Below are 25,486 nucleotides of genomic sequence, written 5' to 3'. Positions count from 1 at the left end.
AGCCTCCCTCGCTAACCTCAGCTCGTTCTCAGCTTTAGCCTTCCTGACGCCATCCCTGCAATTCTGTGCTACCTGCCTGTACTCTTCCTTTGTTGCTTGGCCCTCTTTCCACTGCCTCTGTGTCCTTTGTTCTCAGGTCACCCCTTAGCTTTTTGTGAAGCCGCATTGGCTTCTTCTGTTGTCTTCCACCTTTTCTTCTTGTTGGAATTGCTTGTGATTGTGCCTTGAGAATTTCCTTTTTTAAAAGCTCCCACCCATCGTGGACTCCTTTTCTCCTTAGCGTCGCTTGCCATGGGGCCTTACTGATCATCGTGGTGGGTTTATTAAAATCGGCTTTCCTAAAATCCAGGGTACGCGTTTGACTACACTCGGCTTTTGCTTCCCTGAGAACGAAGAACTCAAGTGCAACATGGTCGCTTTCCCCCAGAGTTCCTGTAACTGCTACTTGATCCACTAAGCCACCTCTGTTTGTCAGGATCAAGTCAAGGACGGCCGAGCCTCTCGTCCCTTCCTCCACACAAGTCGGGAATTTCCTGGAGGGGCCATGTTTTGCAGAATGTGGCTCCCAACAAGTATCGGGGAAATTGAAGTCCCCCGTTACGACTACGTCATGCGTCCACGGAGCACTGGCTATTTGCTCTTCAAAAGGGCCACCCCCGTCTTCGACTTGATCGGGTGGCCGGCGGCAGGCCCCGACCAGCAGGTTCCTTCTATTCCGTGCCCCATCTGTCTCGCCCAGGGGCTCTCGACGGGGCTGCCCAGCTCGCCCCCCGCACTTCTGCGCAGAGGCCTTTCCCACGCACACCGCGGCCCCACCCGCCTTTCCGCGCCGCCCGCTCTCTCCGGGCAGCGACGCCCTCGGTCGCGGCGGTCCAGCCACGGGCGCCACCCCGCCGCGTCCCCGCCACCCCGCCAGCCACGCTGTCCCTCCCCTATTCGGAGCAGGTTCGCGCCGTCTGCCGCCCGGGCCCCGGCGTAGAGACACCGCGGCCCGCGCGCTTTGCGCCCCCCCATGTTTCTGGCGCCTGCTGCTGGGCGCTGAGACGCCCCGCGGCCCTGCGCCAGGGGGCCGCCGCGCAGCGAGGGGCCCCGCGGGCGGGGCGGGGCGTCAGGCGCGCCTCCCTCCCGCCGCAGGGAAGCGCCCGCGAGCGGGGGCCGCGCGTGCGCGGTGCGCCCCCTCCCGGGTGTCGCCATGGCAGCCGCAATCAACTGGCCGCGGCGGGCCGTCTCCCGGCGTGCAGCGCGAAGGCGTCGGTCGGTGGCCGGGCGGCGGCGGACGATGAGCGCGGCGGCGGCGGCCGAGGTGGAGGAGCAGGTCGCGCGGCGCTACGAGGTCAAGCGGCGCCTCGGCAAGGGGGTAGGTCGCGCGCCGCGCCCCTGCCCCTGCCCGGCCGGGCGCTGCGCTGCGCTGCCCCCGCGCCGCGGAAGCGCCCGGCCGCGCTGACCCGCCCCCCCCGCAGGCCTACGGGATCGTGTGGAAGGCGGCGGACCGCAAGACCGGGGCCGTCGTGGCCGTCAAGAAGATCTTCGACGCCTTCCGGAACCGGACCGACGCGCAGGTACGGCCGCCGCGCCCGGCCCCCGGCCCGGCCCGGGCCCGCCGCGCGGCCGGCCTCGTTCCGCGGAAGGGACGCCGCCGCAGGCCGGAGCGCCTGGCGCTGCGGCAGGCCCGGGTGGCGGCGCGGAGGGGCGGCTGGGGCCCCGCGCCGCTGGACCGCTCATCGCGTGTGTCTGTTTTCAGAGGACGTTCCGGGAGATCATGTTCCTCCAGGTGAGCCTGCTGGCCCGGGCCCGCTGCCCCCTCGCCCGCCTGCTGCTGGGCGCGGCGGGTCTGGCCAGGCACAGCCGCGTCTGGATTTGCGACCTAGACGGGAGGAGCTGGCCGCATCCGCTGCCGCAGCTTCCGTGCCTGGTTGCCCCCTATGAACGCCAGCAGCGGCTTTCTGCAAAGTCGGACCGCCAGTCTGCCCAAACCGGTATTGTCTCTTCTGATGGTCAGTGGCTTTGCTAAAGGGCTTTCCAGCCATGTCCGAGTACTGGACATGTCTGCTCAGCACAGGCTTGGCCCACCTTCAGCGGTCGGGTGGGATTCTCATCCGAAATACTGTAGGGCTGCTTGGAAGTGGTACGGAGCAAAATCAGAAAGCGGAGCGGGGGGGGGGGGGGCAGTGGAAGACTTCCCCAGCTCAAGACTTGCAAGACTTTGTACGCAGGAGGCAGCCCCTTGGCTTGCTCCTGAGAGCCAGCAGGGCAACAGGATGCTGGGACTGAAGCGGACTGTAGTCCAGGAAAGCCTGTGCCATGATAAATGTGTTAGTCATGAAGTCAGGTGCCCCAAGACTCTTAGACTGCAGTCAGATACCCACCTCCCTGGGAGTAAGCCCCATTGAAATAAATGGGACTCACCTCTGAGCAGAAGTGCATAGGATTGGGCTGCTAGTTGTTTTAGCAGGTGCTCTGTCATTGAGCAGTGGCACTTCCTCTTTTGAGGAGGGTGGTGGCAATGCCACAGCTTTCCTCCTTAGTTTGCTAGCAAAGGATTGAGAAGAGCACTCTGCAGGATAGAATTTGCGGGGGGGCAGGTGCAGGCAGGCCTTGTCGGTGTATTGAATCTGATATGATTGCAGTGTTTGCAGTTGCTGCAGAAGAAACTTTTCTGTTGTTGAGTCATGTGGTGTGATCTTCTATTGACCTATTTGCTCTCCTGATAATTTTGTTTTTGCATCTGGATCTTTTGATGTTTTTGTGCCAACCTTTGGTTTTAGGTAAATAAATGATTGACTGACTCCTAAACAAGGCAGGATATAAGGGAGACCTGGCACACCCTAATGTTTCTCTCAAGAACATGTGCTTGTAGAAGCCAGGTGGGGAAATCCTCCCCTAGCTGCAGATGAGTATCAAAGAATGCTGTGAGGCTGAGGCACACATGTAAGAAGGGAGCAACTCCAGTCTCAACTCCACAAGTAAACTCTGGCTGTCTTCCCTGCCCCTTCCTCCCCCTTCCCTCTCCCTGCATGCACACAGCAGTCTCTTCATACTCACGTGTGTGTCTTGCTCTTCAGAGTGTGAGGGGCTATGTTAGCAGTCTCTGAACCAGTTGCTGATCAGCAGGTCTTATTTTCTGCAGGAATTTGGAGAGCATCCAAACATTATCCGGCTCCTGAATGTCATCCGGGCTCAGAATGACAAGGACATTTACCTGGTTTTTGAGTCCATGGGTGAGCCGTTCTCATCTCTTCTTTCTGTTCCATGGCTCAAAAGGAGCTAACCTGAGTTGGAGGAAAATGTGCAGAGGTGACCTAGAAGATGAGGAATTGGAAGGAGCAGGGAAGCCCAAGTGAAACCATAGAAATGGCAGAATGGTTTGAGTGCAGGCTGAGTAGCCTGAAGTGTGTTAATAAGAGAGGGGAGTGAAAGGTTTACAAAGGGAGATGGCAGCTTGCCAGTAGACAGTCTGGGAGGTCTTGGAATGCAGATGGTGCCTTTGCTTTCAGGTCATCAGTACGAGCCCCATGGACAGTTCCCAGATGTTTATGACCCACTCAGCTGAGAGTCATGAGAGGAGGCTTTCAGGCCAGAGCAGCCCTCGGGGGCGATGGGCCAGGCCTTGGGCCGTGTGGCCAGTGTAATGCAATGCACCCATTGCTGCTCTGATGTACTTGTTTCAGAGACTGACCTGCATGCTGTGATCAAGAAGGGAAATTTACTGAAAGATATTCACAAGTGCTACATTCTGTATCAGCTTCTGAAAGCCACCAAATTCATCCACTCAGGAAACGTCATTCACAGGGACCAGAAGGTACGTGTGTGTGCAGGTAGGACTTGCCTCCAGTACCATGAATGAATGAATGAATGAATGGATGGTGGTGGGGCGGGGACAGGCTAGGCTGAGCTAAGCTGACAGTGTCTGCTGGGGACTTCTGCACATCCCCTCCCGTGTTCCAGGCATTTTATTTCATTTATTTATTGCTACACTTTTGTAGCTCCTTCTAATGAGCTCAGAGTTGCATACTTATTCTCACAACTACCCTTTGAGATAGGTTAGGCTCAGAGACGGAGGGACAGGCTCAAAATTACCTGTTGCTTCATAGCTGAACGGGGATTTGAACTGAAGTCTCCCTGGCATGGTCATCATAGAATCATAGAATAGTAGGGCTGGAAGGGGCCTGCAAGGCCATCAAGTCCAACCCCCTGCTCAAATGCAGGAATCCAGGTCAGAGCATCCCCGACAGGTGAATGTCCAGCCTCATCTTGAATGCCCCCAGCGTGGGAGAGCCCACCACCTCCCTAGGTCATTGATTCCATTGTCGTATTGCTCTAGCAGTCAGAAAGCTTTTCCTGATGTTCCTGATGTTCAGCCGGAATCTGGCGTCCTGTCGCTTGAGCCCATTGTTCCGTGTCCTGCATTCTGGGATGATTGAGAAGAGATCCTGGCCTTCCTCGTCTGACACTTTTGTCACTAGACCACCTGGGCATAACTGTGGGGTGCCCCCACTCTCCCTTTTCCACTTACAGCCTTCCAACATCCTACTGGATGCAGATTGCTTTGTTAAACTGTGTGATTTTGGACTGGCACGTTCCCTGTGCCAGATCCACAGGGATCAAGGCAGCCCTGCACTTACCGAATATGTGGCTACTCGCTGGTACCGGGCCCCTGAGATTCTGCTTGCCTCTCACAGGTAAGGAAGTTGAGCCCTTGAGTCGTAGTGTGGAGCAGCTGGGGTGCTGCTTTTCTTGGCTTCCCCTTCCCTTTCCGGGGGCATCAGAGCCACTCCCGCCACAGCAACTCTGTTTCACAACCATCCACGGCCAGGCTGGGGCATCACCAAAAAAGGGGCCACTTAGCACCTGTTTTGAGTGGGAGAGGAGGAGGACTTGCATGTTTCTTTCTAGACTGTATAACCCCTTTGATGTCTTGGAGAGGAGAGCGTCCTTTGGCGATGTTATTCTTCTCTTTCCCTGGAAACTCCAAGGGTCACTCCCAGATTGGATTAGAATGAGATTTAGTTAGCCAGCTTCATCTGCTGGCACTGCACTCTCCTTTAACACTCACCCTGTAAATCAGTAGCTCTGACTAAGAGCAGAGAAGTAGGACTCTGTCTTCATCGCTGGGAGTGGTCCAGTTGACACGCCTTGTTTACAGAGGTGTAACTCTGCCAGCCTTGAATCTCTAACCCCACAAGAGTACTCAAGATACTCGTGTGGGGAATGCTAATCCACCTGTTAGATGATGCATGTTGAGGATTTTGATTCAAAGTAAGATTGGTTTTCCCTGTTGGGTGAGGCTGGACTCGCTAATGTAAGTAATCTAGAGTGCTCTGCTGGTGACACTTTGTCATCTGAGTTATGTGGAGGAGATGAACATGCTGTGTGTCTGTGGGCGGGGGGCATTTGGTGGGGGGGATTGGGCATCGTGATGAATTTTTATTCCTTTCTAGATACACCTGGGCCAGGTATCCTGTGCTCAGGGGCTCCCCCCATGTGCCTCTTTCCCCTTGAAGCCACAGCACCTTCATGGGATGGGCCTGATTTCCCTGCATGCTTAGCAGCCTTGGAGGCTGCGCTTGGTATCTGTGCCTGGCCCACCCTTTGGTCAGTAGCAGATCTGGATCCAGTTCAGAAGCATGCCATGTTTGCCAGGTGCCTGAAATGAGGGATTTTGATTGCCACCCACAACCCCCAGTGCACTGTTTTATTAACACTGTATTGCATTTTTAAGCAAACGCGTGAAAATCTGAGGAAAGCCATCATCGCTGGAAGGAGGAGTGAACACTGGGAAAGGGGTGCAGAGGGGCTTCACGTAGTGGAGCAAGGAAGGAGGGGAATCAAGCACAGCCTTCTGGATGCAAAGGCTGGATCGGTCGACATCAGGATGCCGGCGAACCCCCCCCCCCCTTCCTGGCTCCACTGTGTGTCTCTTGCATATGGGTCCCAAGCAGGGACTGACTTCCTTCCTTCCTGCAGCTACACCAAGGGGGTGGACATGTGGAGCATCGGCTGTATTTTGGGGGAGATGCTTCTCGGGAAGCCATTGTTCCCAGGCACGTCCACGGTCAATCAGATCGAGCAGATCCTGCGCGTCATTCCTCCCCCCTCCCCAGAAGGTGAGAAAGGTTTGCAAGATAGAGGAAGGGCATGTGAGCCAGGAGATGGAGGGGAGATGGACCCCCTTGGGGCTTCTGTGGGATCGGAGAGAGTGGCAAAGGGGGCGGGGTGGGAGTGTTCCCAGCTCCTTTTCCTGCTGCACTTCCATCACCATCCTTCCCACTTTGCTGATGGAAAACTGAAGGCCTCCAGGGTCTCCTCTGTACTGAGCCACATGGTGGATCTGGAAGGCCTGTGTTATACCTGTTGCTGAGCCAACTGCTGGAAGGCCTCTGAGCTTTCAGACTGCACAGAATGCTTTTGCAAGCTGGAAGAGAGAACAGAGTTCTGTCAGCTTCGAAGCTTGCATACCTAAAATGCTGTCTTCTGAATTATAACAGCCTCCGAGCTTGTGATGCTGCCTAATACTGAGTCAGACCCTTGGTTCATCCAGCTCTGTAGTGTCTCCTGCAATGGGCAGTTTCTCTCTAGGGTCTCCACTAGCCCAGCTTTCTCTGTCTCTCTCTGAGAGAAGCTTGAGGTGCTCACTGAACCTGAGACCTTCTGCATGCAAAGCTGGTGCTCTCCACTGACCGCCACGCCAGCCCCTCCTCTAAAGGCATCCAGCGGTCCCACCCTCTCCACCTCTGCTGAGCCCAAGCAACAGCTAGAGGCTCATGAGCCAGAATCAAACACACACACAGTTGCTGTCACTGCGGACTCTCTGGCTGCCATTATTGTCCCCTTTTTTAAATGATGTTCAGCACTCTGTGGCTGCCTTGTTGAGGAGGGAGGCAGGAGATTGAGGCTGACCTGATCCCCCCCCCCAATCTTGTGAATTTTTACAAAACAAACTGAAAACATAACAAAACCTAAGAAAAAGAACAAAATAAAAATAAATCAACATGTTCAAAAATCCTGTTTCTAATATTACAATACTTGAAAAGGGAAAAAATAAGTTACACATAAACTTCAGTAAAAGCAGACCAAATATCTGCATATACGTCCATTTGCAAGTTATGCCTATATACCACTCTTTCAAATGTTGCTAGTGTTGTTGTCTTTAGTCCATTGTGTTATAGGCAGTGAGCTTTTATCCTTCCAATATTGTTGTATTAGTCTTCCAGCAACCAAAAGGGTGTGAAAAATCCATTTACGCTGACTGTGTGTTACATTCCAAGAAGCAGGTAAATAGTTTAAAAGAACATTTACATCAGTAAATATTAAAAGTTTTCCAATACAAAATTTATCCGTACAGTAACTTCCCCCTAAGGGAGGCGGCCATTTGGTATTTCCAAAACATATGAATAAAAGAAGCATTGACTGCATTACACCTCCAACAATTAGCCGAATTTGACAAGCCTTTACTAAAAAGACGTTGTGGCATCCAGTAGACCCAAAACAAGAGCTTTTGCTGAATAAGGCATAGCCGAAGATCCATTGAAATGTCCGATACAGATGCCAAAACAGCAGTCCATTGATTAAGCAAAATAGGACGTTCCAATTCCCTGTTCCATTCCTGCTGTAATTTGTTTGTTTGTTTGTTTCATTTCTATACCGCCCAATAGCCGAAGCTCTCTGGGCGGTTCACAAAAAAGTAAACCAGTTGTATCATATTTATCCATTGATAATAAATGTTTGTAAACATAAATCTTAGGTCAATACATCTGATCAGCTTCAATAAGTATTTCCAATAGCCAAGGAGACTCTGAGGCAGTAAAAGCAGCAGGACCGAATCTAGACACCAACAGATGTTTCAATTGCAAATACTGCCATTCCACTGTAGCCGGCAGATCAAAATGATCTCGCAAAGTTGAAAATAACAAAAACTCCCACTAACTGATCTAGAGTAAAGATCATCTTATCTGTCCAGGTCTGCCATAAAAACATTTTCTTGCTAATTCTTAAATCTGGATTTCCCCATAAAGTCAATTTAGCATGGGGAAATGGATCAAACTGTAATTGACGTGACATTATGCACCAAGCTTCCCTAACTGCCAAAACTGTGGGAGGAGCTCTGTCTACCTTGATATGCCAAGAACCTAATGCCATCCGTTTAAAGAGAGGCTCCAGACAAGAAGATTCCAATACTGACCACAGAGGAAAACCTAATTTGAGTGGAAAAGCCCAAATTTAGTAGAGTTTTTTGTGATCTTCAACTATATAATCCATAGTTTCTTGATACTATGCAAGTTGTGCCAAATTTGGGGATTCTGAATTCAGGAGCTTTGGAGCTCTGCCCTGGATGACTGTTACTTCTGAGCTTGGAAGCTTATGATCATCCCAATAGGATTGTGCTCTAAGTATATTAAAACTCCCTTAACTTTAATAGTACTTTTATCTGCTGCTTGTTTGGAATGTAATTATTCTACTTGTTTAACTTTTTGAGGACTGTCTTGAAATCTCTGATAAAAGGTGATATTTAAATATTTTAAATAAATGAAATGGTGCCTTCGCATTTCCCAGCCTGTCCTAGTAAATCTTGGCATGGGAATGAAGGTGAAAATGTGTCACTTGTTTGAAAGCACTTGGTGGTTCCTGAAATGTACTGGTGAATGTCAGAAATAATGGCGTCATAGTGAGAGGAAATTAACACACGGACCATGATAAATGTCATCCTCACCGGTCAAATGTGAAAATGCAGGTGGCCGTTTATGGAAAAGGGGAATGGGTTGACCTCTAGATTTACCAGCTGATAGCAGAATGTTCAGCCATCACCTTGGACCAGCTAGACTAAGGCAGAGGTGGGCAACTTGTGGCCCTCCAGGTGTGTTGGCCTGCGACTCCCGTCAGCCCCGGCGGTTGGCCCTGCTGGCTGGGAGTGATGGGAGCTGGAGGTTCGTTTACTTGTTTACTTATTTGAATGGTGCCCTGCCTTTCTACCCAGAAATGGCTCCCGAGGGGGCTTGAGTGCTCTCCAGATCCAAAACATCTGGAGGGCACCAGAGTGGGGAAGGCTGGTCTGTGGGGAAGGAAGGATGTGGGTCCTTGGTGCTCCTCCAGAGAGGAGAGGGGAGCAGTGAGGGCCACTTCAGTGCCCAGCCCCCATTCAGGGGGAGAGGCCTGCTGGAGGGTCCCCCCGGGGTCTTCGGCTCTCCAGTGTGGTGCTGCTCCTTTAGCGAGCAGGGAGGGGCAAGTGAGGCTCCGGGCGCCCCCTCCTCGAAGCTGCTCCTGGCATTGATTGGCTGGCTTTCTGTTGCAGATGTGGCAGCCTTCCAGTCAGACTACAGAGCCTCTGTGATCAACCGCCTGAGCTGCCAGTGAGTCCCCTGAGGGCCAGCTGCCCACAGTCCCACAGGGGCACTGGGCAGGGCTGGTTGTAGTGTGTGAATGGGAACAGCGGTGTGTCTTCTGTCCGGCTGCAGGCAGCAGGTGACCTTTGAGGATCTTCTGCCCACCACCACCCCCCCACAGGCCCTGGACCTCCTGAAACGGCTCTTGGTATTTAACCCTGAGAAGCGGCTCACGGCAGAAGAGGCCCTGGAGCATCCCTATGTGCGAAGGTGAGCGCCTTGAGGGTTGGGCGCAGCCTGGGCAGCCGGATGCATCTTTCCCCCGGCGCCAAGCCACAAGATCTGTCCACTGAGCTGCTGGGGGTCTGGCAGCCTCGCCCGGACCTGTCATAGCGCTGGTGCCTCCCGGGCACTGGCACGCAAGTGGCTGCGCTGGCAGATGGGTCCCGCCTCTCTGGTCTGCGCCAGCCGGGCCCCGCCAAGCGGCCGTGCCTCATGCGATGTTCTCTTGGCAGGTTCCACTGTCCCGCCAGAGAGCTGGCTCTCAGCTACAGCGTCCTCCTCCCCCTGGATGATGATGTGCAGCTCTCTGTGGCGGAGTATCGCAATAAGCTGTATGAGGTGCCTCCTCTCTCCCCAGAGACCGGATGGGCCAAGGAGGCCCTTGCTCTGAGCAGTGCTGACCACGATTGGCCTGGGCTCATAGCCCCCCACCCTGTCCAGGGATTGGGGGTGGATGATAACACGCTGCTGACGCCCCCCTATCCCTGGCCGATAGGGGCTGGCAGTCCCGCAGACCCCGTGCACTGCTCTCGGGGGGCCATAGAACCTCCTGTGAGTTGTTTGGCATCAGAGCAGCAGCTACCTGGGGCAAGCGTGGCTGACCTCCAGACGGCCCAGAGGTTGATCAGAATGGCATGGTGGCATGATGGTTGTCGCAGAGCACAATGCTCACAGGAGGGAGGAGTCTGGGCCAAGGGAGGACTCGCCATTTGGGCCACTGGAGGTTGACCAAGATGAAACTGGGAAGGATGAGAGCATAGGCATCATCCCTGGCTTAGTGCTGGGACCTTTCCTACCCTTGCTTAAACCTACTTGAAATGGTCTCCTCCCCTGCCGTTGCCCTCTTCTGGTGAGGACTCCCACCACAAATACACTTTTCTGTTCCCCTCCTCTGCCCCAGCGTCTTGTTCTTAGCCCGTTTCCATAATAGCAGCCTTTGAAACCTGACCAGTCTGCCTGTCCTTCCTGCAGATGATCTTGGAACGGAAGACCCATAAGCGGCGTCAGCAGCAGCAGCTCCAGAGAGAGAATCTTCAGCCTGCCGCCTCCGAGACCAGCCCCCCTCTCGAGGTCTGCAGTGAGATACGGGGAGCGCCACAGCCCCTTCCACCAAATGGCTCCCCCCGATGTTTAGGAGCCATGGTGGCTTGCAAAACTTCCCAACAGAGAGCCAGTGAGACAAAAAGCCTGTGCCCAAGGCCAAAGATCAGCTCAGCAGCCTGCAGCCCCAGAGGCCACACAGCTGCCCGTGGTATGTGTTGCCCTCCTAGGTGTGGGTCTTTGTGGTAATGAAAGAGGGCATTGGAGGGGGGATGTGAAGAGCCCAGGAGCACCTTCTGAGCACCGCTTCCTCTGGGTTGTGGTGCCGGAAGCTGCCGTGGCCATCAGAGCATGTGTTTAGGCCAGCAGTCAGGTCAGAGGTCATGTCAGGAATGAAATCTCTGTGGCCTAGCCTAGGCTGGCTGCTCTTAGATGGGCCTCCATTGCGAGTTTGTGCTTGAACCAACCACCAGTGTCCTTGGAAGTGTTTGGGGGCAGCTGGGTGCGGCCACAGGACTTCTGCTCATCAAAGGCTGTTGAGGGAGGAGCTGCTGTGAGATCTGGAGAAGCTCTGCCTCCACAGAAGAGTGGCTTTTCAAGGGCCTTCTGGGTGAGGAAAGGGCTCTCTGCTGATTTAGGCAGCTTGGGGACAGTGGGTCAGGGGTGAAGGGGTCAACTGCTGGCACAGACCGCCAAGGTCACTGCTACCACCCAGTGTTGCATTTGCCCGCCTGGGAGACCACAGCCTCCCACTTGCCATACCAGGATTTGCAGTGGAATAGGGAGCAGTTCCTCCTACCCATAAGAACATTGTGTCAGATGTTTTTGCAGGCAGGTCTGCTTCCAAGGCAGACCTGCATGCTATCCATCCTGGTTGCTTTGCATATCTCTTTCTTCCAAGGAGCTCAAGCAGCATTTCAGCCTCGCAACAACTGTGTACGGTGGTTTAGGCTGAGAGATACTTGCCCATTGAGCTTCAAACCCAAGGGGGATTTGAACTTGATTTTCCCATACCTAAGCACAACTGTAGAGCCACTGCCCTGCCCAAGGTATCCAGCATGGCCTGGAAATTATTGTGAGAGCACCTTGAAAACATGACTCTGGAGTTCCCTCAGACTGATGATTCTAGCAGACCTGAACATCCGTGAGCCTGTCTCTGTGTGATATCTGGCCCCAGACATTCAACTGGACAGACTTGGTCTTTTGTGCTGGGTGGGAGGAGGCTAATTTGGGGGTGAGGGAACTCGGTGTAGTTCCGGTATCATGGACAGATCCATTAGGATCCTCCACCCCAGGAGACTGATGGAACCAAAGAGTTTTCTGATGGCTCTTGGGGATTTTCCTGTCACTTTTAACTGGCAGTCTGTTGAAGCCGTGCTTAACCTCTGGAGTGTGCAAATGGCAGCCAAGGCTCTTGACACAAGTACCCTTGAATCTCCTCCTTTGGCTAGTTGAGCCAAGCTGGCTCCATGATGGTCTGAGGTGCTGGCATTGATGAAATGGCCAAGACGACAGCTAGAGTGGCAGTGGTGACAGATTTGTGATAAGTCCAATCTAACCCAGGCCAGAGCTCATTTTAGACCCTTCTCTTCAGCAGTGATGGCAGCAAAAAAATAATCCTACATTTATGCAATGACTGCATCCATTCATAGTCCTCCAGTGGAGTTTCCTGAGTGCTCAAATGGCTCCTCCATCTGGGCCCTTGAGAAGGAGAGATTCGATGTAACCAGTCTGCTAGATGCATTCTGGATAATGCCACAGTTGGGGCAGGGCCAGTAGATGTATCTTTTGTTACTTCCTTGTCTGGTTACGTTCAGTGCTTCTCCATTTTGTGCAGCTTGAGGATCTGGACACAATTCTTGGAGAAGTGAGGCCTACTCCTTGTGCACTTGGCCCTTGCCCTTCCTGGCTTATATGAGCCACCAGGGTGGGTGAAAATGGCATGCATCACAGAGGTGCCCCTAGGCAAGTAACCTGCAACATTTCAGAAAGGCTGGGCCCTGACTGTTAGGGAGTTACAACGAATGAAGAACGGTTTGAGGCTTTTTGTTTTTTCTACCCAGCTGACACCCCGTGATAAGTTCTGCCTTTCACAAAAGCACGCTGATTGGAAGTAGAAAGGAGAGCCCTGATCGCCTGGTTAGAAGCAAGAAGAGCTGTCAGTCACAAAGACAATGCCCCCGCGCCTGCCTCCCCTGCCTGGCATTTTCCTCTTATGGAAAGCTTTCCCGGGGGTGGGGTAGGGGGGTGTATTACCTTTAAATTGACGTGTCTGAGACATCTGTGTTCCGCCGCAGCAGGACCCCAAGGTGTGGAGTAGCTTGATTCACCTTGGGCCCCTTCGGAGAAGGCCTGATTTCTGTGGTTGGACTTTGTCCAAAGTGGATACACAACCCTATAGCATATTGGGCTGTCGTTCTGGTGTCAAAGGCAATCGAACCATTTTTCTACTCTGTGGACCTGCACATTTTTACTAAAAAGTCCTGGAATGGATTTATTGACAATATTCATTTGACTAAGTACAGCCTGGAATGCAAGAAGATATGAAAGGTCTTGAACAGGTAGCAGCGATGGCAACTCAACCAACTAAGGAAGGACTTTCATACTTGTTTTTGGCAGCATACTGTGCACCCACATTATCCCTGTGAGAGTCTGGTCGATTGCTCCTGTTCCCTGCTTCATGAAAGGCTGCTTCTATGATTTGTTATGTCTAGTGAACCTAGTTAAGAGAGGTTGAGTTTCTGAACCCGACAGAAGTAACAACAAGGCACATATATGAAGTTACAGTACTCAGATGAGTGTTTTGGTACTCTGAGCGTACGCCACGTATCGTGAAGATGTATCAATTGACAACAAACATCTGCCGTTGAATGAGTGATGCAAGGTAAAAGCTTGGCACATGTTCAGGTTCAGTTTTGGACCCTCACACTCCTACCTTAGAGCTACTGCTGCTTTTGTCTGTACGATGACAGAGAGAGATTTTACATTATACCAAGAATGGCTCCCTGGTTTTTCAGTTTTTTCCGTTGAAACACTGCTTGGTGGCTTACAGTTTGCTTATCTGATATGCTTATATTGCTAAAAATAAATGCATCTGTCACTGAGCAATTAGACCATGGAAACGTTTTGGTAGAATCATAGAATAGTAGGGTTAGAAGGGGCCTACAAGGCCATCGAGTCCAACCCCCTGCTCAGTGCAGGAATCCAAGTCAGAGCATCCCCGACAGATGGCTGTCCAGCTTCGTCTTGAAGGCCTCCAGTGTGGGAGAGCCCACCACCTCCCTAGGTCATCGGTTCCATGGTCGTATTGCTCTAACAGTCAGGAAGGTTTTCCTGATGTTCAGCCGGAATCTGGCTTCCTGTAACTTGAGCCCATTGTTCTGTGTCCTGCACTCTGGGATGATCGAGAAGAGATTCTGGCCTTCCTCTCTGGGACAACCTTTCAAGTACTTGAAGAGCGCTATCATATCTCCCCCCAGTCTTCTCTTCTCAAGGCTAAACATGCCCAGTTCTTTCAGTCCCTCTTCATAGGGCTTTGTTTCCAACAAATCATCTTTGTTGCCCTCCTCTGAACCCTCTCCAGTTTGTCTGCATCCTTCTTAAAGTGTGGTGCCCAGAACTGGACACAGTACTCCAGATGAGGCCTAACCAGTACTGAGTAGAGGGGAACTAGTACTTCCCGGGATTTGGAAGCTATGCTTCTATGAATGCAGCCCAAAAGAGCATTGGCCTTTTTTGCAGCCACATCACATGGTTGGCTCATATTCAGCTTGTGATCGACAACACTTCCAAGATCCTTCTCACTTGTAGTGTTGTTGAGCCATGTATCCCCCATCTTGTAACTGCATGGGGTTTCTTTTTCCTAGGTGCACAACTTGGGATTTATCCATATTCAGTGTCATTCTGTTGTTTTTTGCCCAGTGCTCCAGTCTATCCAGATCACTTTGAATTTTGTTTCTGTCTTCCAGAGCATTAGCTATCCCACCCAATTTTGTGTCATCTGCAAATTTGATCAGCATTCCCTGCACCTCCTCCTCCAAGTCATTCATTAAGATGTTGAAGAGCACTGGGCCCAGGACTGAAGATAAATCCCAATGCGAGTTTTCAGCTATCACTGTTGACCACATGCATGAGCACAGTAATGCTCTCATAAAGACTGAGGGACATGCTGCTGGTATCGCAAGTAATTCTGCTGCTTTATGTTGATGGACGATTGATGAGACAGAAGTTGCAAGGCTACGTGAAGAATCTGAGGGTGTTGTGGGCAATGAGCGCACTTCATGAGGAAACAAGGTTTTCAGAAGTCATTTGCAAATTATGTGTGGAACCTTGTTGCAACCATAGAGGAGATGGAAATCCATACCTTGAAGAACAAGGTGATTTCCTTGACCCAAGAGAGAGTGCTCTAGAGTCTGTCTGTTGCCACCATGCAGAGGATTGTGGATTTGGGGTGGGGGGACTGTGCAACTTTTTCAACAGAGGAAGAGAGACTGGACTAGTACACAGTACCATTACCTGATTCCGTTAAGGGAAGTAAGCTTCTGCTATTTAGTTGCCCTCCAGCAAAACATCAAGCAACATCAAAGTTACAGGTGAACAGTTTATTCAGATAAGAAATTAGCAAACAATGCTAATTTGTTTAGCATTGTTAGCATTGAAGGCGATGCCGATAACTTTTTCAGACATGAGATGCAGCCTCTCCTCCCCTCCCCGGGCTCGGACAGCTGCATCTTGGAACCAAATCTGATCTTCTGGCCTGCCTCGATGGTGTCTCTCCTTCACATATAGACACTCCTTCAGCAGAGGTGGTTATCCTGGAAGGGGCAACCATAGTTAATGTGCTCAAGCCAGGCATAGCTAAGGCATTTGTGCTTTATGTTACATTTCTTCACCTTTTGCCAGCAACTGAAGCATGCTGACAGAAGTGATGTGTGGGACTCACACAAGCAAGTCAGCTTAGAAGCGACGTAGGGGACCAAAAGAGGCAAAGGGGTTTGCAGATGACTCATGACCCACCTGAGTAGCAGTCATTCGGCTTTCAGAACGGGCAGCATATCAAGCTGGAGGTATCTAGGGGAAAGCTCTAGCTACCTCATCCAAGCAAACGGAGCTGGTGCAAGACAGACCATGGTAGCTGGCAACCTTTATGGGCCGCTCCCCCAGGAACAACAGCTCCCTGTGTCTCCTGCCTTGGTGCTTGCAAGAAGATATCTCAGTGTGTCTAGGAGGTGGAGGATGGGGCGCTGAAATGTGAACGTGCCAAAAATTGATGATTGTGTAGTGGTGACTGCAGGAACTTGACGTAGTTTTAAGTGAGAACATTATCTTGGGTGTTACAGCTTCGTTCAGTTTTTTAGTGGTTTTGATATAATACACTTGTAGTAAAAGTGGTAGATACTAAGAGGCAAATTTTGGCCCAGCAGCGATGATCGTGCCCCTGTTGTATACATACTAAGCTGAATGAGCTATTCCTTTGCATGGAATATTGTTCTGAGTGCATGTATTAATTAATGTATTAATGTATATTACAGGAACTCTGGGGGAAAGCAACCATGTTGTACTTGAGTTCTTGGTTCTAAGGGAAGCAAAAGCTGAGTGTACTCAAACGTGTACCCTGGATTTTAGGAAAGCTGATTTTAATAAACTCAGAACAATGATCAGTAAGGTCCCATGGCAAGCAATGCTAGCGAGAAAAGGAGTCCAAGATGGGTGGGAACTTTTAAAAAAGGAAATTCTCAAGGCACAATCACAAACAATTCCAACAAGAAAAGGTGGAAGACAACAGAAGAAGCCAATGTGGCTTCACAAAAAGCTTAGGGATGACCTGAAAACAAAGAAGGACACATATAGGAAGTGGAAAGAAGGCCAAGTAACAAAGGAAGAGTACAGGCAGGTAGCACAGAATTGCAGGGATGGCGTCAGGAAGGCTAAAGCGGAGAACGAGGTGAGGTTAGCGAGGGATGCTAAAAACAACAAAAAGGCTTTCTTCAGCTACGTGCATAGTAAAAGGCAGAGGAAAGAAATGGTTGTTCAGCTATTAAATAAGGATGGCAAAATGATAACAGAGGACAAAGAAAAGGCAGAGGTGCTCAATTCCTACTTTGGCTCAGTCTTCTCCCAAAAGAGGGTCTATGACCCCCCTGGCAAAGGCGAAGTACAGGCTGAAGGGGCAGGATTGCAGCTTGAGATCGACAGGCATATGGTCAAGGAACACCTCATTACTTTGAATGAGTTCAAATCTCCAGGGCCAGATGAACTGCATCCTAGAGTCATAAAGGAACTGGCAGAAGAGCTCTCAGAACCGCTGTCTATTCTCTTTGAGAAATCATGGAGGACCGGGGAAGTGCCAGATGACTGGAGGAGGGCTAACGTTGTCCCTATCTTCAAAAAGGGTAAAAAGGAGGAACCTGGGAACTACAGACCAGTCAGTCTGACATCAATCCCTGGGAAAATTCTGGAGCAGATCATAAAGCAATCCATCTGGAAGCACCTTGACAACAATGCAGTGATTACTCGAAGCCAACATGGATTTGTCAAAAACAAGTCCTGCCAGACAAATCTGATCTCATTTTTTGATCAAGTCACCTCCCTTGTAGACCGTGGGAATGCTGTAGACATCATATACCTCGACTTCAGCAAAGCTTTCGACAAAGTGCCCCATGATATCCTGATGAGCAAACTAGCTCGAAGTGGGCTAGATGAAACAACGATCATGTGGATCCACAGTTGGCTACAGAATCGGACCCAAAGAGTGCTTATCAATGGGACCTTCTCAAGCTGGGGAGAGGTAACGAGTGGGGTACCGCAGGGCTCAGTCCTGGGCCCAGTGCTCTTCAATATTTTTATTAATGACTTGGAGGAGGAGGTGCAGGGAATGCTGATCAAATTTGCAGATGACACAAAATTGGGAGGGATAGCTAATACTTTGGAAGACAGAAACAAAATTCAAAGTGATCTGGATAGACTGGAGTGCTGGGCAGAAAACAACAGAATGGCATTTAATAGGGACAAATGCCAAGTTCTGCACCTAGGAAAAAGAAACCAAATGCACAGTTAGGGGATACGTGGCTCAACCACACTACGAGCGAGAAGGATCTTGGAATTGTCGTCGATCACAAGCTGAATATGAGCCAACAATGTGATGTGGCTGCAAAAAAGGCAAATGCTATTTTGGGCTGCATTCATAGAAGCATCGCTTCCAAATCCCGGGAAGTACTAGTTCCCCTCTACTCAGCACTGGTTAGGCCTCATCTGGAGTACTGTGTCCAGTTCTGGGCACCACACTTTAAGAAGGATGCAGACAAGCTGGAGAGGGTTCAAAGGAGGGCAACAAAGATGATCAGGGGACTGGAAACAAAGCCCTATGAAGAGAGACTGAAAGAACTGGGCATGTTTAGCCTTGAGAAGAGAAGACTGAGGGGAGATATGATAGCGCTCTTCAAGTACTTGAAAGGTTGTCACAGAGAAGAAGGCCAGGATCTCTTCTTGATCATCCCAGAGTGCAGGACACGGAATAATGGGCTCAAGTTACAGGAAGCCAGATTCCGACTGAACATCAGGAAAAACTTCCTGAGTGTCAGAGCAATACGGCAATGGAACCAATTACCTGGGGAGGTGGTGGGCTCTCCCACACTGGAGGCCTTCAAGACGAGGCTGGACAGCCATTTGTCAGGGATGCTCTGACTTGGATTCCTGCATTGAGCAGGGGGTTGGACTCGATGGCCTTGTAGGCCCCTTCCAACCCTACTATTCTATGATTCTATGTATGCCCGCTCATGTCAGTTTTGGTGAACAGCTTCATAGGAATCAGTTCTCGTGTCTTTTGCATGGTATGATGTTTCCCATTAGCCATCTGGCAGCCATCTGGAAATTTGACCATCACTACTCAAAGTTGGTGTTGGCTCTGCGTCTGAGGTGGCTTATAATGTCGCCAGGTGCACGTCTGCCCCATTTCATGTTGTACCGCAGAAGGAGTAAGCCTGGTACATCCCTCTGCTGTGAGGCCTGTTCAGCTGGGGCCAGGGAGGGACCTTGTTGTGGTCGTGCCAGGGCTCTGGGACCCCCATATCGCCCCCTCCTTTATGACGTCTCGCTGGAGGGCAGAGACCTTCATTTTTAGAAGGGCCTTTTCTACGTGACACATTTTTCCTGCTTGTAGTTTTGTGTTGTTTTTTATGCTGTTGCTAATGATTTGGCTGTTTTTCCGCTTTTTTTCTGGAGTGTGTTTTACTTTGCTGCTAGGAAGTTGCCGTATACAAGTCAGACCCTTGGCCCATCTCACCCAGCATTATTGAAGCGGATGGGCAGCAGCGGTTCTCTGGGGTTTCAGGCAGGGCCCTTTCCTCGCCTTCCCTGGAGAGGCTGCCGGGGATTGAACCCGGGACCTTCTGCACGCCAAACAGGGGCTCTGCCGCCGAGCTGCGGCCCCTCCCAAGTGTTGCAATTGCCTTTTATTGGGTTTTGAAATTTTGTTAGCAGCCTTGGATTATTTTTTGGAAAGGCACGGTGCCATTTTTAAAGATAATCCTGCAGACTTGGCGGTCTGCGGCTCCTTCGCTGATCTGATCTTCTAGCTTGCCTCACGTGCTGTGGGTGACAGCACATGCGACTTTGTTGGGGCACCAGCCGCCGCCGCCCTGAAGGAAATGGCCAGCCCAGGAAGGCTGGGCTCGAAGACCAGACTGATCAGACTCAAAGACTCTGGCGCCATCCTCCTCCTTCACACAGTTGACCAAATTGGCAGAACTGGCCTTAATGGACTCGCCGAAGGAGAAACCTCGTCTTGTGGGGGCTCATCCTGCCGTGGGTGCTGCTGCAACGTGTGCCTTGGGGGCTCCCCCTCCAACGTGGCTTTTCTTCCCAGGTGATGGGGCCAGGGCCTCTTTCTCTTATTGATGGCTTCTCCCTTCCTCAGATGGTCTGGCTCCTGGCAACATGGCAACAAGGAACCAGAGTGTGCCGCTCCTTCCGCAGCCGGCTCCCGCTCTCAGCCGGAGAGTGGGGAGACAGCCATTCTGGGCGCCAGCAAACATCCCGGCCCCTGCAGCGGGCATGCCCCATCTCCACAGGGTGAGTAATTCACCACAGGCACATTCAGAGCAGGAGGCAGCTTGAGCTGCCCTCAAACGATTCTGAAGCTTCGATTTTAAAAAAAACATTCCCCATAAAATGTGAATAACAAGACCAAAGCAGAGTACGGAGCTCCTCCCAGCGAGGCAGTTGGGGAGGAGTGAGCACATCTCCGGCACTTGTCCGAGCTGCCTGTGGGCTGCCAGGCCTCACCTTGAGGCTCTGGCACTTGCCTGCATCAAGGATGGTAGCCTGCTCCTTGTGCTGTCCTCCTAAACACTTCCCTAAGTCGGGACCGTGGCCCTTGCTAGTTTATCAGGATCAAGGAAAGCCCTCTTCCCATCAGTAGCTCAAAGCTCCCTGTAAACTGCAAATACTGGGCAGAATAGAAAGGGAACATAAATGAATAAGAATAGAGAAGGGGAGCTTCCCAGCAGGCTGCTGGTGTTTCCCGGTCAGACTGCCTTGGCCGGCAGCTCCTGGTCACATGGGCTGGTTCTGGCTCCTTATCAGCAGCCCCAGTTCTTCCTCTTGTCCTGTGGAGAGAGCCACAGGGGGGCTCAGGGACTGAGCTACAGACAGGGAAGCCCCGTGCAAGAATCTGGCCAGAGCAAGCTGAGTGCATGGTGACTCTGCCCCTCCTTCCTGGCCCAGCCCCAGTGCGCCCAGTCCTGCCTGTGGTATGGGGGTCATGAAACTGCCCCACCTTACAGCATGGCTGTGCAGATTATTGCAACACGATGACATTGCCCAGAAAAGCACAACCAGAATGATCGAGGGACAGGAGCAATGCCCCTGTGAGAAAAGGCTGCTACATCTGGGACTGTCTGGCTTAGAAAAAAGGGTGAGCGAGGAGGGAGGGGCATGCTAGAGGTATGCAAAACTGCCTGATGTGGAGAAAGTGGGCAGGGAGAAGATTTCCTTCCTCTCTCCTAATGCTGGAGCCCAGTGGGGTCATTCCATGAAGCTGATTGTTGGGAGGCTCAGGAGAGACAAAAGGGAGGACTTCCAAACTTGGATTCCTGCATTGAGCAGGAGGTTGGACTCGATGGCCTTGTAGGCCCCTTCCAACCCTACTATTCTATGATTCAAACAGAGCACAGGGTCGAAACTGTGGAATTCACTACTGCAAGATGTGGTGATGGCCACTGATTTGGATGGCTTTAAAAGGGGGCTCATGGAGGATGTGGTTGCCAGTGGCGGCTAGTCCTGGTGGCTCTGTGCTCCCCCCAGGACCAGAGGCAGCGTGTCCCCGTCAGTGGAGGCTGGTGGCCCAATGCTTGGGGATGGGGCTTACTACCTCGGCCAGCTCCCATAGCATTCGGACTGGTTCTGACTAAAGCCCAGAATGGATGCACAGCCCCATCAAAATCAGCACCAGCAGCCTCCACTGGCCCCTGTCCACCGGTTGCTGGGGAGCAGGAGGTGCTGTGGCACTCCCCCCCCCCCCCGGGGCTCCTGCCGGCCAGCACGTGGGCAGACTGCTGGACGAGAGAGCCCCCTGGTCTGATCCAGCGTGACTCTCCCTTCGTGCGCAAAGTGCTTTCGACACCGGGAGCGCGATGTGGGTGCGGAGGGCTCCTTGGCCCTGCTCCTGTGGAGACTGGCTCACAACCATCCTAGGGGTTCTCCCCAGCCCCAAGCTGGCTTGTTCCTGGGCTGCCTGTGGGACGGCCAGTTGAAGCCCAGGGCCACCTCAGCCCCTTCCCAGTGATCGATGGACTCCTTGAGAGAGAGTGTCTTGCTTCAGCTGCTGTAGCTCTTTCTCCCTGCCCATCCCCTGTCTCCCCCTTTCCAGTTCTGGGCTCGGCGGGCTGAGGCTCAGCCTGTGGTCTTTTTCGGCAGGTGCCAAAAGGGCCAGAGGAGCAAAATCAGGCCATGTGTCAGCAGAGGCCCCTTTCGCTATCTGGCCAGGCCCAGGAAGTGGCTCTTAACCACCCCTTGATGAGGAAAGAGTCTTCATCTGGCAAGGCCGGGTCGGTGAGTACAGGCGCCCCCCTCCTCCTGCCGTGCCTGGAAACGCAGGAAGCTGCCTTACGCAGCGGCCGAGCATTGGTCCATCGAACCCAGTGTTGTCAACACCGGTCACAGCGGCGCTCCGGATTTCAGGCAGGAGTTTTTCCAGCCCTGCCTGTTGATGTCGCCGGGGATTGAACCTGGGACCTCCTGCATACAGAGCAGGGGCCCCATCACCGAGCTGCAGTGGATGTTTAAGGGGTGTTTAAGGCCCATTGCGCTTCCCAACGTGATGTGGCCTTGGCTGAGGTGGTGTCCTCGTGGCCAGTGCTGCTCAGTGCACGGCTGGCCCCAGCTCTCCTGTCCAGGAACAGCCAGAGGCCTGGCGGTGAACTCTCGGGCACAGAGGCCTGCCCTGATCTTCCAGCTTGCCCCAAAGGGTAAGCTGAGGAACTGGGACAGTCCTGCGCCTCATTCTTCAGCCTGATACAGGGGCAGCCGCCTCCACCCCAAGCAAATGGGGCGACGGCGTGAATGCAGGTGCAGGGAAACTCGTGCTGAATGTGATGGAACACCACTGAGAACCCATTATTGACCCTGCGGTGTGACGGTGCGGGTAGCAAAGAAGCCTTCCTTTTCCGCCTCTATTGCATCTTCAGTGTTGCCCAGAGCAGCTTTTCCGGGTGGGCAGGGGCTTGTCACAGTCTGGCCCAGAGAGAGCGTTGGTCGCACCCTCAGTAGTGCACTGTAGTAAGTTTGCGTGACACTTTGAAGATAAGGTCGCCCACATCCGTCATGATCTGGCCTCCACAGTTACTGCAATCCCAATAGTGGAGGTGGGCAGAACACCACCTCCTCCAGCTGCGTCGGATGCATTTCAGTTGCTGAGGATGAGGACAGGGCACTTGGTCAGCCTACCACTTGCGTGCTTGACCCTTGCCCTTCTTGGGGTATTACACCTAGTAGGGAGGAGATGACTGGTGGGGTCCAGGAGGTCGTGAATTCCTCATGAGAGGGGGAGTGGTGCTGGCCACATAAAGTAGGCAGTTATGAGGCCACTCCTGAAAAAGCATAAACATGGCCCCAGAAGATGCTAACAACGATAGGCCGGTTGCTAATATCCTGGGCAAGGTGCTTGAGCGGGTGGTTCCTGGCCAGCTCCAGGCACTCTTGAATGAGACTGATTATCTGGATCCATTTCAGTCGGGCTTCAGGCCTGGATATGGAACGGAAACCACCTTGGTCGTCCTGTGGGGTTATTTGTGCTGGGCGAGGGACAGGGGGAGTGTGACCCTGTTGGTTCTCTTGGACCTCTTCTCAGTGCCTTCCAATACCATCGGCCATGGTATCCTTCTGGATAGGCTGTCTGAGTTGGGAGCTGGAGGCACGGTGTTGCAGTGGTTCTGTTCCTACTTGGATGGCCGATTCCAGAAGGTGGCGCAGGGCAATTATTGCTCTTCCCCAAGTCAGTTCTGCTATGGAGTCCCTCTGGGCTCTGTTTTATCCCACATGCTGTTCAACATCTGCATGAAACCACTGGAGTTTATCCAGTTTGAGGGCCAAAAAAATGAAGCTCAATTCAGACAAGACAGACATACTTGTTATGGGTGGTCTGTCTGTCTAAGTGGAATTCAACCTGTTCTGGAGGGGGGTGCACTCCCCTTAAAGGAGCCGTTTTGTGGTTTGGGGGTGCTCTTAAATCCATCGTCGCTAGAGGCACCTGTTGCCTCCATGGCTCGGAGCATCTTTCATCGGTTTAGGCTGACATACCAATTACGACCTAACCTTATTCATGCTCATGTAACCTCCTGTCTGGATACTGCAATATGTTATATGTGGGTCTGTCTTTGAAAATGCTCTGGAGATTTCATTTAGTCCAGAAGGAATAGCCTGAAGGAACATCCCCTCCCATATCAACTCCCCTGGACGTTTAAGGTAATTGACTGAGGCCCTCCTCCAGGTGCCCCTGCCAAATGAAGTGAGGCAGGTGGCTACAAGAGAGAGGGCCTTTTCTGTGGTGGCATCATGTTTGTGAAACGCTCTCCCCAGAGAAGTTTGCCTGGCACCTGCGTTGTAGTCTTTCCAGCATCGGGGGAAGCACCTTTTCTTTTCCCAGGCATTTAAAGAACTGTTTTAGTGCCTTTAGTCTGCTGCTTGGTTTTATGATGCTGTCATAATTTTATTCTTTGCAACTGTTTTTATCTTGGTTTATTCCTCACTGTTTTTATTTTGTCTTAATGTTTGTACTTTATTTTTAATGTATTGTACACCTCTCCGAGAACGTTGTTTATTGGGCAGTTTAAAGGTACAGTAAGTTAATAAATCCCCCAGCTCCTTTGCCATCATAGTTCTTCTTTTTTATATACAGAATCCAAGGAGCTCCGAGTCCCGTGGAAGGGAAGCTCATCCTTTTCCAAAGCCCTGTAAAAAGATGTTCCAGGTCACAGCAAATGTGGGAACGGCTGGGGATGCCAAGGCCTGCCTGGGCAGTTACTCCCAGTCCTATGGGACCATCTGCAAGTCTGCTCTTCAGAGCCTGCCTGGAGTAAGTGGTTGCCAGCAGGTGCTTGCCTCCAATTTCCAGCGGCTCTGATCCTCCCAGCCCTGGCCTACTTCCACAGCCCCCCAGGCAGGGCAGAGCAGAGCCTTTTCTGTCACTGCATAGGAGGACATTCTCTGGCTTTCCTCTTATGGAGGCTTCAGGAGGGCACATGGCTGAGCCCCAGCGTTGGAAGAGATGCTCTGCTCCTCTCCCTCAGCCAGATTCTGCTTCACTCCATTCAGTTGAGTGCTGGAGGAAGAGCAAGGCCTAAAAAGCCTCTGGAAGCCACAGGAGACAGAGAGCAGGCTGCTGACCTGGAACTCTTTGCCCGGCTCCTCGTGGAGTGCCTCTGGGGCCCTGGGCCACTTGCGGCATGGATACTCCTACAGGTGCTCACTTTTCTCCCCCCTTCCTCCTGCCCACCCCCCTCAATGGCCACCACATGTGTGTTTATTCTTGTACTGATTTTAAATTAAAAAAGCCTTTTTACAAAAACTCTGTGAGGAAAGTCCCTTTCTTGGCTGGCTGCTGCAGAGGGCAGCGGATGGAGTAAATCTGGCAAGAGCTTGGTTTGGCTGTTCACCAAGATGGCCTGCGCAGCCACCTGTGTGCGTGAGACCACCACCGCCCGCCCCCCATGCCTGTGAAAGGAAGAGATGGTAAAGCAAGGTCTGGGGCCATGGCGAACGGCGAGGTGCGTTCACTCATGGCCATGTGCCTCAGCCAGCTCTCTGTCACTGATGCAAGACGCTTTGGTTATTTTAACAGAAAAGTGGGATTTGTTAATTTGTTAGTTTTAACAAAACTTTTAACAAGTTTTTAACAAAACTAAATTTGTTAGTTTTAACAAATAAAACTAAACTGAATGTGTTACGACACTCCATTGAAGTGTGTGTGTGTGGCTGCAGTCCTAATATCCGCAGTCCAGCAGGGAGTGGACTGAACAGGTCTCGCATCCCGTCAGTCTTCCCCTTCCAGGAGCCTGGGCAAGGAGTCACAGTCACTGCCAGGTAAGCCCAGGGCAGGCTGCTGCCTGATGTTGATTCAGTCTCCTCCGGAAAGGGGGCGCGGTGGGGGGAGGCGCTGTCAGAACGGGATTCCTTCACAGGATGAAGAAGTGCCTTCTCTGGGATCTTTTAAGCTTATGAGGGAGTCAGCCCTGAACTCAGTGGGACGGCGTGCCAAGGGCGGCGTTGGCCCTGTGCGCGTGCGCGCCTGCCTCCGTGGGCTGCTGCTTTCTAAAACCTTTCTCAGATTTGCGGTGCTGAGGAGGCAGAAG

At 52.1% G+C, this 25,486-nt stretch overlaps 1 protein-coding gene across 4 annotated transcripts; it reads left to right on the top strand.

Moving 5' to 3' along the window:
* The first annotated feature begins 1,176 nt into the window (after nt 1–1,176).
* On the top strand, nt 1,177–25,084 carry MAPK15 (mitogen-activated protein kinase 15). 4 transcript variants are annotated; one of them, XM_084848455.1, is made up of 14 exons: nt 1,238–1,357; nt 1,461–1,559; nt 1,742–1,771; nt 3,128–3,218; nt 3,669–3,799; nt 4,516–4,679; nt 5,965–6,104; nt 9,287–9,344; nt 9,450–9,587; nt 9,833–9,938; nt 10,572–10,851; nt 19,555–19,709; nt 21,555–21,689; nt 24,034–25,084. In XM_084848455.1, the coding sequence occupies exons 1-14, from the start codon at nt 1,280–1,282 to the stop codon at nt 24,256–24,258; spliced, it is 1,830 nt and encodes a 609-aa protein (XP_084704581.1). In that variant the 5' UTR covers nt 1,238–1,279; the 3' UTR covers nt 24,259–25,084. The 4 variants fall into 4 exon arrangements, with proteins under 4 accessions (XP_084704582.1, XP_084704581.1, XP_084704583.1 ...); XM_084848456.1 differs by lacking the exon at nt 1,742–1,771 and having other exon boundaries at nt 1,177–1,357; XM_084848457.1 differs by lacking the exons at nt 19,555–19,709; nt 21,555–21,689 and having other exon boundaries at nt 24,034–24,697.
* The last annotated feature ends 402 nt before the right edge of the window (nt 25,085–25,486 follow it).

Source organism: Heloderma suspectum, chromosome 4 (genome assembly GCF_057233095.1).
Source record: "Heloderma suspectum isolate Gila_16-S chromosome 4, 16-S_ref, whole genome shotgun sequence".
Taxonomy (NCBI): domain Eukaryota; kingdom Metazoa; phylum Chordata; class Lepidosauria; order Squamata; family Helodermatidae; genus Heloderma; species Heloderma suspectum.
This window is presented reverse-complemented; position numbering and strand designations above follow the sequence as displayed.

Bases quoted from the DNA above. Each gene is read 5' to 3' on its own strand.
- MAPK15 (XM_084848456.1), top strand. From the start codon at position 1,193: ATGGCAGCCGCAATCAACTGGCCGCGGCGGGCCGTCTCCCGGCGTGCA. The intron at 1,358-1,460 runs GTAGGTCGCGCG...CCCCCCCCGCAG, and splicing joins AGCGGCGCCTCGGCAAGGGG to GCCTACGGGATCGTGTGGAA. The intron at 4,680-5,964 runs GTAAGGAAGTTG...TCCTTCCTGCAG, and splicing joins ATTCTGCTTGCCTCTCACAG to CTACACCAAGGGGGTGGACA.